The sequence below is a fragment of the Nomascus leucogenys genome, chromosome 14 (assembly GCF_006542625.1).
Source record: "Nomascus leucogenys isolate Asia chromosome 14, Asia_NLE_v1, whole genome shotgun sequence".
In the NCBI taxonomy this organism is placed as follows: domain Eukaryota; kingdom Metazoa; phylum Chordata; class Mammalia; order Primates; family Hylobatidae; genus Nomascus; species Nomascus leucogenys.
In genome coordinates this window covers 91972360-91984288 of record NC_044394.1, presented here as the reverse complement: position 1 = coordinate 91984288, position 11929 = coordinate 91972360, and the positions used below count along the sequence as shown (strand labels likewise).

Genomic DNA, 11929 nt, shown 5'->3' with positions numbered 1-11929 from the left:
TTTCGAGGACCCCTCAGTTTATACAGCGAGGCAGAATCTTGGGGGCTGCCATAAAAGGGAGAGACCACTCTCCGGACACTGCAAAGCCCTAGGGAGATTGAGGCATTATTATTATTATTATTATTTTTTTGAGACGGAGTCTCGCTCTGTCACCCAGGCTGGAGTGAGGCACTATTTTTAAAGGCCAGTGGGTCTAGCTGGAAACGGAAGCAGGAAGGCTTTGGGAGCTAAAGAATGGGCCCCGGTCTAGACTCGCCTGGGGCACCCAGAGGTACAGGGGACAAGCTGCTGCTCAGTCCCGCCCCCGCTCCCATTTCTTTTCTGTTTTGATTGTACTGAGGGCTCACCAGGGAGGGGGGGTCCCGGTCCCGGGCAGCCGTAGTGTGGACAGAAGACAGGCAACCCGCAGCCACAGCAAGGCCGAGCGGAGAAAGGAAGGGTGCCTATGCCAGGGCTGGCTGACGAGCCCCATCGAGGCCCCTGAGCAGGGAGCCGTCTCTGCAGCGCCACCTGGTGACGGTAGGGGAGCTACGGCCAGAAGGTGACCCCCGACCCCAACCCTTCCAAAAAAAGTCCCCCATCAACCATGGCCCTTGGTTGCAGCTGTTTTATTTCCAGCATGTTCCCAACCTGGTGACCCTCCACAGTCCAGCAGTAGAGAGGTGGGTAAGGGGTTAGATCGGCCCACACCTCCACCTGTCCCTAAGGTTACCTCAGTTGCTGAAAGCTAAAACCTTGCGCGCAAGGGCGACCTTCCCCAGGAGGGAGGAGAGACGCTGGAAGAGCAGCCAAGCCTCCAAGCCAGGGCCGGCCGGGATCAGCAGAGGTGCACAGTCCCACTCAGACGGACCCAGCCCTTCCCCTCCCAACACTCACTCCTTCCCTGCTGGGGGCGGGGGCGGGGGCTGGGCTCAGTGCCCCAGCAGGCGCAGCATCTCCTGAGGATCCACCAGCTTCTCCCTGGGCTTCCCTGTGCCCTGGCCCCGGGCCACCTCCTCGGCATCCAGCTTCTCCCAGTCTGAGAAAGAGACTGGCCGGACCCCTGAAGCAGAGGGGAGATTGTCAACACCTCCTCCTTCACCCCTCCCAGAACAGCCCCCTCCCAAAGAGTGAGGCCCCAGAGAAGGACCACCCACCCCACCTCCCAGGACCTCAGCATCAGGGCCCAGACCTCGGCTGCTGAGCAGGGCCTGGATGGCTGCGTAGCCAGGCCTGGGGCCAGAGGGCAGCAGCCCAGCCTTCAGGTCCTGCAGCAGCATCTGGCCGGTGAGGAAGCTGTCAGTCATGGTTGTGGCTATGACACCTGTAGGTCCTCTCTTCACCCAGCCGCTGCAGTAGAGGCCTGAGAGGGTAACAAAAGGGGAAGGGAGGGAGGTGGCTGGATACCACCCTGGCCAACCTGTGCCCACAATCTACACCCACGTGCACGCACACAGACACCCCACGCCTCTCAGCAGATAGTCGGCTGAGCCTGCTGTGGCCACTGGTCCACTGCCCAGGATTCTTCTCTCCCTGTTTCTACCAGGCCGACCCCCTTACACCTCAGTTTCCCTGTAGACGAGGGGATCCCTAAGCTTAGGAGCTGAGGCTTGCTCCCCTGCAGTTTCAGTAGGCCCTTGGTAAATGTTTACCAAGTGAATTAATCACTAGATAGGTATGTGGGCACTTAGTAAAACTGGAAGCTCCCTGAGGACACAGGCTGCCTTATTAATCTCCAATCCCAGCACTAAGCACAGGGCCTAACCCAGAAAAGACCTCAGTAAATGTTTGTTGAATGACTTAATGACCCGACATATGTCCCATATGTCCTAGCCAGACTGGAACTTCTCTCAGGGCCAAGAGGAGGGTGGCAGTGGGTCCTAGAGAGGGCCTGCCCTGCAGGAGCTTCTCAGTGCATGTTGCTAGATGAATGAATGCGTGGCCCCAGGAGATACCAGCTTCTCGGCCTCTCACCATAATTCAGCACCCAGCCTCCTCACACCCTCTCACCTGGCACATCCAGAACCCGGCCCTCCACATTGGGGATGACCCCAAGCTTGGAGTCAAAGGGCACGCTCGGGTCGACAGGGCGGCTCTTATAGTCAATGCTGCTGAGCACCAGCCCACAAGGGAGGTCTTCCATGTCTCCCGTGGGCACTGCACGGGTGGCCTCATGGACACCCTGTTGGGGAGAGAGTGGGCAACAGCAGGCGGGGTGGCAGAGGCCTGGGAAGGGGGTGTCTTTGGGAAACATGAGACTCACCTCCAGTCTAGTGACTGCTAGGCGGACACCTGCTGCCCGCCGCCCATCTGGTGAGGGCAGCACCTGCTGGGGGCTTCGGAAAAAGCGGAGGCCCCAGGCACGGGAGGCCGATGCCTGGCGGGCAGCCTCCTCCGGCCCTGGCTTCTCTGTGGCCGTTCGAAGCAGCAGTTCCGTCAGCCGCTTCCTTGGGCGGGGGACCTCTGTCAGCAACATAGAATGTCTCCAGGCTGTCCCTGGGCCCTGGCCCTCTCCCTGCACACCCTTCCCCAATCCCTCTCTGACCTAGGCCACCCTCTCCCTAGTAGTTGGGGGGCCAGGCCAGGGCCCCTCACCTTTGATCTTGTCCTGGAGACCCAAGAAATCCGCAGGATCCAAAATGGGCCGGGCTCCCGGTAACTGAATCATCTCCCGAAGCTCCTTGAAGGTGGGAGCAGGGAATGGGAGAGAAGGTCAGGCCCGGACCACAGTCCACTTGAGCCCACCCCAGGGTCCAGCCCAGTCAGGAGAGACCACCACCCCCTTCCTCCCCAAAGGCACAGAGCCCCTGGGGCCCTGACTGCTCCCCTTCTTCCATTCCAGGCAGCAGCTACTCCCAGGGGCTCTGCCCCACCCCCACCCCTTAAGGAGAGGCCCTCTCCACTTGGAACCCTGGCTCCTCCCACTCTGGCCCCAGCACCTTAATGGTGAAGGCCACTTGCAGGGGTCCACGCCAGCCCACTAGCCACACTGTCTTCACTCGACTCTGCCTCAGTACAACCAGGGCTGCCTTCGTGATGTCTGTTCTCTGGCACAAAAGGAGGGCCTTGGAGTCATCAGACGCTGACCCAGGAAAGGGGACTCTCCATTTGGTCATGTCCCCACTGGGAGCCAGGAGAAAGCTGGTGGCCCAAAATTGCACCACTGCTTCCCCCTGGTGGCCAGATGGAGCATTGCTGCCAACTCTGCAAATGGCTCCAACTAATAGCACGCCAGGCCCACACTTTCATTCAACAAGTATTTAGTGGGCCTCTACCATGTGCTCACCCCCATGCAAACAGCTTGGAGGGGCAGGGGTGGTCAATGGTGAGGAAAAGAGACAAGGAGCAGGCCCTCTCAGAGCTTGTGATCTGCTGGGGAGAGAAATACTCATCGAATACTCATCAATGTGTGTAAAATTGCCATGGCGATGATATGCGGTGAAACAGAAGCAGATGGCTCTATGGGAGGAGGCACGATGGGGGAGTGGACCAATTCAGGGAAGTCTTGGAGGAGGGGACAACCGAGCCAAGATCTCAAAGATGAACTTTAGCTGTTAACTGGTGGGAGATGAGTGGGGATGATCCGAGCAGGGGATGGTGTGAGCAAGGGTCCTGTGGCTTACTGAAGAGTAAGAGAAACACGCCACTTAGCTGGAGTGCAGAAAGTGAAGGGCAAATGGTAGAAGAGGAAGCTCATGGCACTGCCCTTCAGAGGGCCTCTGCCTGGGCACCACGGGGAAACAGAGGCACTGAGCCCAGCTTGGAGAGGTGCGGCCTGAACCCTGCAGACAAGGGCACTCTCTCCTCAGGGTGACCCCACCTCCACGCCCCCCGGCCCCGACCTACCACTCACCTCCAGGTGCTCGGGTGGGGTCAGTAGGATGCGGGCCACGTCCAGAGCCACGTTCCCCTGCCCCAGAATCACGGCTGTGTCACAGCTCAGGTCTGGCTCCAGCTGGAGGGGAAAAGTCTTGATAGGGTCCCCCAGCCTTGCTCCACTCAGCTCATCTCAGTCTGCAGGTGCCTCATGCCTGGTCCCCACACCAGGAAAGTCCACACCTCTGGTCCCTCCTCCCCCACCTGGACCCAGCTGTCCCCCGAGGCCCTCCACAGCTGGCCCCCCGCCTCAGTCAGCACAATGTCACATCTCACCACTGGATGGCAGCTCCTCTTCCCCCAGGTCTGGCATCCAAGGGCTGAGGGCCGGGGGAGGAAGAGGCAGCGGGCGTGCTCCCCAAACTCACCTCCTGGTTCTCAGGAAGCCCGTTGTACCAGCCCACAAAGGCCCGGGCGGAGCACACACCTGGCAGCTCCTCACCAGGAATTTCCAGGGCCCGATAGTCCTCTGCCCCGTAGCTCTGATAAAAGATGGCAGGCCCAAGACCCACAGCCTTCAGCACCAGCACTGATAGGCCGGGCAGCCCCCCAGGCTCCCAGCGGCCTCCTTCCAGCTTCTCAGCAGCTTGCATCCTGGCCTCACCCCTGCTGCCGTCCACCCCGAGCCACCGGTCCCCTTCTGCAGCCCCTGCCTCCCCGACCCAGGGCCTGGCTGCACTCACCAGCACCACAGCATGGTAGGCCTCCCGCAGCTCCGGCACCGTCACGTCCCTGCCCACCTCCACGTTGCCCCAGAAGGCACAGCGGCCAGAGTGGGCCGTCTGGGTAAATGTGTTGATGACATTCTGCCAGGTCCCCCGGGAATGGGAGGGGTTAGAGGGTGAGGCAGCTCCAGGGACCATGTCTGCACCACCCTCACCACTCTGTCCCCAGGATGGAAGCTGGGTGGCATCGGCACAGACGGCATGAAGTCCTGTCATCCAGCCAGGGAGTCTCCCTGCCCTCCTCATCTTGACCAAAGTCTCCAAACCCCAGCCTCCAGGCCCAGAGACACCCACCTTCACCTCGGGGTGATCGGGCGCCACGCCAAAGCGCACCAGGCCAAAGGGCACGGGCTGTTTCTCGTAGATGTCCACGTGGGCCTGGGGGTGCTGCTGGGGAACAGGGTGGCAGCTGGTGGGGCCGAGAGAGGCTGGGACGCCCCTAGGTCCTCCCCTTCCCCAGACAGAGCAGGAGAGTTCAGGACCTTGGGCTGAGAACACAAGGCTTCCACCCTCTGCAAGGAAAAAGAGCACTCACTCCTCGGGCGGCTCACGCCTGTCAGCCCAGCACTTTGGGAGGCTGAGGCAGGTGGATCACCTGAGGTCAGGAGTTCGAGACCAGCCTGACCAATATGGTGAAACTCTGTCTCTACTAAAAATACAAAAATTAGCTGGGCGTAGTGGTGGGCACCTGTAATCCCAGCTACTTGGGAGGCTGAGGCAGGAGAATCGCTTGAACCCAGGAGGCAGAGGTTGCAGTGAGCCAAGATGGGCCATTGCACTCCAGCCTGGGTGACAGAGCAAGACTCTGTCTCAAAAAAAAAAAAAAGACGACCGGCCCTCGGAGATGGGGAGAAATGTGGCCAGCCGAGGAGGCCATGGCTTCCCCCGACTGGAATTATATCAGGGTGGCTTCTTTATCTTCTCAGGTCAAGCGCAACCCACCGCCCTGGCCGCCAACCCTTCCACACTTGGGACCCTCAGGTCCCAGCCAGTCTGAGGACGTGAGGGCCACCCTCTGAATTCACAGGTGCCTTAGCTCTAGTGCCCAGGACCGTGCTCTGGGGAAAGGGGAGCAGCAGGACAGGGAGGGGGCACAGCTGGGAATTCACGGGGAAGAGAGGTGGAAATGGGCCTGCTGCCAGTCTTAGAAAGACAGTCTCGGGCAGTGGTTCTGCGTTGACCGCTTTCCCAGGGCACCTTGACTTGAGAGGCCGTGTGGAAGGCACAGGGTCGGGGGTCCAGCAGGCAAGTCTGGTCTGGCTCTGCCACCCACCAGCCACATGATCCCAGCAAGTCCCAGGGGCTCCCCAGGTCTCAGTCTCCCCCTCTGCACACTAGGACGGATGACAGCTCCCTCTCATGGCTGCTGGGAAGCACCGGGAGGTCAGGGTGGTGAGACTCTGGGCCACGGGCCGGTTAGCAGTGAAGCAGTTAGGGGTCCCATGGCTGACAAGCCCAGCCCCCCATCCTATCCTAGGTCCCCACTAGGACACCTCCAGCTTCACTGGGACTCAAGGCAAAGAAGCCCCTGCCCATCAGTCTCCCTACCCCCCAACAAAGGCTCCCACCCACTTCCTCACCTTTGCCCAAATCCTGCCCCTTCCCCTCCACTCCCCCGCCTGCACCCAAGTCCACCCTGCCCCACCTCCTGCCTCTCTCCATCCCAGGCCAGCCACAGGGGGCTCCCCAAACCACCTCCCTCACGCCCCACGATGTTGTACCCACAATGCGCTTCGGGCTTGGAGTCAAACAGGTAGCCTTGGATGCCAGTCCCAGCTCCAGCACTAGCTGGCTGTGCCCTGGGGAAAGTTTCTTCTCTGTCCAAAAGAAGAGCCCTGTGGTGTCCTGCTCAAGGTTAGATGAGTAATCAGGCAGCCCAGGGTGCAACCTACTCTGAGTGTTCAATCAAGGAGGGAGCTTTCATTACTATCCTGTTGTGGTGTGTCACTGCCTTGCTCAAAAATCTTCGCTGGGGCCCAATGCCACAGCATAAAGTTCAAACTGCTCGGCCTGGAGGTCAACACCTCACCCAACCAACCTCTCTATCCTTATCTTCCATTCTTTCCTGCGACGGATCCTTCACTCTGGGTCACGATGTCCTCTCCAGGGCCACCTCCGGAACACTAAGTCTGCCGGATGTTCTTACCCCTTATCTCTCGTGGCTGACCTCATCTTCCAGGTTTCCTCCTTCCCTCCCTCCCTCCCTTCTGTCCCTCTAGCTGCTCCCCGCTAACAAGGACATTCTCTGAGGTTCTTCCGATGTGGCCCCCCTCCCTCCTCCCTAGTGATTTAACCCATTCCCTCCTGCAACCCCAAATTCCCCTGAACTTGCTGATGACTTTCTACTCTCTCTCTCCTGCCCAGACATCTCCCCAAGCTCCAAACCTGAGACCCCTGGATGTCCCACCCCAGACATCTCAAACCCATCCAGTTTCAAGCCAAGTCCCATTGCCCCAAATCGCTCCCCGCTTCTGCTCCTGTTCCCTCGACCCCATCCACTCAGAGCCCAACCTAGAACCTGGGGCTCCTCCCTGACACCCCACCTGATCCCATCAATCCCCATCCTCCCAGTCCTCTTCCTCACTACCACCCCAGCAGCTCCCCACTGCTCTCTGGCCACCAGCCCTGCCTGGATCTACCCTGCAGGCAGAGGGGGCATCCTGAAGGAAAACAGCACCCCGAAAACTCTCCAGTGAAGCCAACCATCTACAGCAGTGGGCACGAGAATCCTTCGGGGTGTTTAACATTGCTGACTCTTGGACGAAGCCACAGAGTTTGATTAGGTCTGAGTTAGGCCCAGGAATGTGTATTTTGATAAGATGCCCCAGGAGACTCTGATGGGGGAAGAGGAGGCAGCTGTGGACACCTCCCAGAGAAACCTGCCTCCAGAGCCTGGTCAGTGGCTTCCAAGCCCCCCAGGATCTGGGTCCTACCTACCTCTCAGCCTCGGCTCTCACCTCCTCACGCCTTACTGCACACACGCACCTTCCAGAACTTGCCCTTTCCCCAGACAGCCATTCTCTTCCTCTTTGTTCACGCAGTTCTCTGTGCCTGGGACACTCCTGCTATTGTCCCCCAACCTGACATCTGTCCTTCAGACTGCAATTGGGACATCTCTTCCTCCAGACTGGGCATGGACCCCCTCCCCGCCCCCCAGTCTCTGTGCTTATAGCTGTCAGAGCCCTAAAATACCTTGTAAATTATCCGCCTGTGCCCCCCACATTCGAATGTCAGGTCCTCGAGCACAGGGACCACGTCTGTCCTGTTCACGCCCATGTTCCCAGTAAAGCCAGCACCCAGAACATGTTACGTCCAGTAAATTATTACTGAATAGATTAACATGGATGGCCTGGCAGGGAGCTGCCTTTGCTCAGATCCCAGTGCCGTCCCTGCTCCACGGTGGAAGCTTGGACAACCTCACTCAGCCCCAGCATCCTTACCTGTGAAGCAAGAGGCACGACACCTGCTTTGCAGGTTGTCATGAGGATGCTACGAGATGCTGTGCTCAGTGCCTGACTCAAGCTAAGGGCCACTGTCCCAAACGTGCTGCATGTGGTCCTGTCTTAGGAGCACAGCCAGTAGCTTGGAGCTCCCTGTGGGCAAAGATCAGCCCAAGGATCAGAACAAGGATTGTACCTGGCCTGAGCCCCTCCCCATCCCAGTCCACAAGGAAAGCATGTGCACGTGTCTGCCAGCTGAGTACAGTCGTGCTAAGAACACTGCCTGGGCCAGGCGCGGGGGCTCACGCCTGTAATCCCAGCACTTTGGGAGGCCGAGGTGGGCAGATCACTTGAGGTCAGGAGTTCAAAATCAGCCTGATCAATACGGTGAAACCCTGTCTCAACTAAAAATACAAAAACTAGCTGGATGTGGTGGAGCGTGCCTGTAATCCCAGTTACTCAGGAGGCTGAGGCAGGAGAATTGCTTGAACTTGGGAGGTGGAGGTTGAAGTGAGCTGAGATTGTGCCACTGCACCCAGCCTGGGCGACAGAGCCAGACTCCATCTCCAAAAAAAAAAAAAAAAAAAAAAAAACCACTTCCTGGAAGGCTTACTCTCCCCCCTTCCAAAATTTCAGGCTCAGCTAAAAAAACTGTCCCTTATACAAAGTCCTTTGGGGCCTCTCCAGCCCCCATGTGCTCCCTGATCTCCATCCCAGAGCCCAGGCTGTCCTCCCTCCCACATGGCAGCGTGCCCAAGGCCTTGCATTCCAGGATGACTCCCCACATGTGGGAGGCCCTCACCAAAGCCCTTGGTCTGCTTCAATGCAGCTCAAATTCACTCTCTCTCTTTTCTCTCTTTTTTTTTTTTTTTTTTTGGAGACAGGGTCTCGCTCTGTCACCCAGGCTACAGTACAGTGGTTCGATCTTGGCTCAGTGCTACCTCCAACTCCTGGGTTCAAGCGATCCTCCCGACTCAGCCTCCCAAGTACCTGGGACTACAGACCTGTGCCACCACACGTGGCTAATTTTTGTATTTTTAGTAGAAATGGGGTTTCACCATGTTGGCCAGGCTGGTCTCAAACTCCTGACTTCAAGTGATCCACCCTCCTCGGCCTCCCAAAGTGCTGGGATTACAGGCATGAGCCACCTGGGCTTCCGGCCCAGGAAACAGTTTCCAACTGACCCCACCTGCCTCGGCTCACGCTGCCCACATTATTGTAATTAGCTCTTTCACCTGTGTTGCCTGGGAAGCATGCACGGGTCACTTTTCAGCAGAGTGATCAACTCATCCCAGTTTCCCAAGAACCTCCAGCTTAGCGCTGAAGCCCCTTGTCCTGGGCAGTCCAGGCCAGTTGGTCACCCTCCATTTCAAGCATCTCTGTGTGTGTGTGTGTGTGTGTGTGTGTGTGTAATTAAGATATTCATCCTTTCTCTTGTCTCTCCACGGACACTCCAAGCCTCTCCAAAGCTAGGCAACTGTCACATGTCTCAGTTAACCTGGGTATCCCCTCTCTACTCTGTCCCAAAGTCTGATGTGGAGTCTCAAGTATAACCTGTAGCCTTGGCTTGGGGCCCTTCCTGCCGAGGCGGACACTGAAAGCCTTGAGATCCTGGCCTTCACAGGGGAAAGGGGAGGGGCAGAGGGCAGGCTGAAAGAACAGAATGGCACGGAGGACTGGAGCTATGGGTGAGGAGGGCATGGCAAGGCAGGTAAAGTTACAGAAAGCAGAGGAGGTGGGTAGCCTCGAGATGTAGGATGTTTGGGACAGAGTGAAGATAGAGGAGAAAGGAGGGAAGATGAAGGAGAACAAAGTCATTTTGCAGGTCTACATAAGCCCCCTGGAGTGCTTGGCCAGGGAGGCAAAGCTGACCACCTGCCACTGACCACTCACCACCAATGTGTGTTTTATACCCCTGTCACACTGAGAACGTGAGGGGAGGGAGCCTCAGGTGTAGGTGAGGAAGCAAGTGGGAAGTGTCCAGGCCAGAGGGCTGGGAGTCCCTTCCCCATAAGGCATCCAGGAGTGCTCTTAAAACCCAAAGGGGGTGAGGCTTGCCCTTAGGACTGGAGCAGCAGGTGAATGATGGACTATGAGTAAGTGGCTTACCTTTAGCAGGTGTTGGGCCGTGTAGAAGCCCGCTGGGCCACTGCCCACCACACAGATCTGGGGGGTCTTCTCCTTTGTGGAGAAATGGTGGCAGAAGCCTGGGGCCAGGCAGAGGAGAGGGAAAAGGTCAAAATTAACTTCTCTCCCCAGTCCCAAACCAACCTGAATATCCAAGAGAAGCTGGAACTTCCCAAGCTTCACCCTCACCTGCATCCTCCTTCTCTTGTTCCTCAAGGCTTTGGCATTTGCAGGGTCTCTTCATCTGAACCCCCAAAGGCTGTGGGTTCATCCAGAGCCTCACATCTCACCCATGAACCTACTACACCACTGCCAATGGCCTGCCCAACAACACTTCATTCCCTATCCAATCGGCTAGAATCCCACATCCTTCCAACGGCCTCCGTATCATCCCAATCTCGCCCCCGTGGGTCTCCCCACAGTGTCCCTCCTCTAACCCCTCTCTCTCCACAAAACGCTATATTGCCCATATAGACCCGTCTTATTCCTACAGATCCCTGTTTCGACTCAGACTTCCCTCTCGCCCCACAGACCTCCGTATCACCCTCCATTCACCCCGTCTCACACCTGTGGATCTCAAAGTCTCTCCTTGTTCACCTTTGTTGGCCTCCGTCTCTAACCCTAGAAGCCTCACATCTCACGCACAGATCTCCGCCCACCCCCGTACACCACCGCGATCTCGCCAGCAGGAAGACACCCCTTCAGTCTCACCCCTCTCCAGCCCTGCCCCAGCTCTGCTCCGACCCCTGCTCAGCGCTCGCAGGCCTCCCCGCGCTCCCATCCAGCCCCAAAGGCGCCCTGCTCCTACTCGGGGTGCTCCTGGCGGGAGGCGGCCGGGTCCGAGGCCACGCCGACCAGCCCCACCAGCGCCAGCAGCGCGAAGCCATGGCTGGGCACAGCAACCTGCAAGTGGATCTGGTCCTGGCTACTGCCCGGCAGTGCAAGCCCGCTCCTGCCCGGGCCCGCCCACAAGCGAGGCCCCGCCCCAAACCCCGCCCCCTGCGCTCTGGGAAAGCGGAGCGTTGCGGCTCCACCCCGACTCCCGAGAGAATCCCGCCCCCAAAGGAGAGACCCGCCCTTAACTACGCCCCACCGTCGAAGCCCCGCCCCTCGGGGCATCCGGGGTATACGCGATTTAATACATTTCTCCCCAAGCCTCACCGTCCCTCCAAATCCCGGAAGCCTAGAGTTGGAAGAGAGCGAATCCCCATCGCTGTTTCAGTCCCTCCCCAAGGAAACAGCCACTTAGAAAGGAGCTTATTTTACTTAGCCGCGCCCCTCTCGGGAGGCTCTCGTCGCTTGCTGATGACGCATACGCCCTTGCCATTTGATAGCGAATCCTCCCCCGTGACTTCGTCCCAGCCAATCACGAGTCCGGCTGCAAGCGAGCCTTCCCGCCGTTGGGAAATAACCAGAGTGCGGAAGTCTGGGGTAAGGCAGCTCCTGCTCGGAGCCCAGCAACCTCCTTCTTTGATCCCGGGTGTTGTGCCGATGTAACCCCTCAAATCCCCGTCTTTGCCAGGCCAGGGAGAATATTAAACCCTGGAAAGCTCGTCCCACCTCACCTCCTTTCCCATTGCATAGGTGAAGAAAAGCGGGGCGGGGCAGTGGTTTACGTATGGTACTGAGGACAGTCTCCGACCCCCGTGCAGCCGAGCCGGGACCAGGGTTGAGGTACTCCCCTCGGGTTCAGAATTTAAGGGGGCTCCAAAACACTCAGTAATCAAGATAAATATAATACTGCAACGTTTTAAAAGGTCAAAATTAATGCAAAATGTCTAT

The 11929-nt window shown here is 58.2% G+C and overlaps 1 protein-coding gene across 1 annotated transcript; it reads right to left on the bottom strand.

Moving 5' to 3' along the window:
- Positions 1 to 589: 589 nt before the first annotated feature.
- On the bottom strand, positions 590 to 10659 carry LOC115838360 (NADPH:adrenodoxin oxidoreductase, mitochondrial-like). Its single transcript, XM_030827954.1, is given in 13 exon segments — positions 590 to 1042; positions 1172 to 1342; positions 1990 to 2161; positions 2243 to 2442; positions 2575 to 2659; positions 2919 to 3026; positions 3833 to 3934; positions 4224 to 4337; positions 4539 to 4661; positions 4875 to 4999; positions 5002 to 5092; positions 10130 to 10227; positions 10337 to 10659. Coding segments are annotated over 13 exon segments (1602 nt in total). The 5' UTR covers positions 10419 to 10659; the 3' UTR covers positions 590 to 911.
- Between the last annotated feature and the right edge of the window lie 1270 nt (positions 10660 to 11929).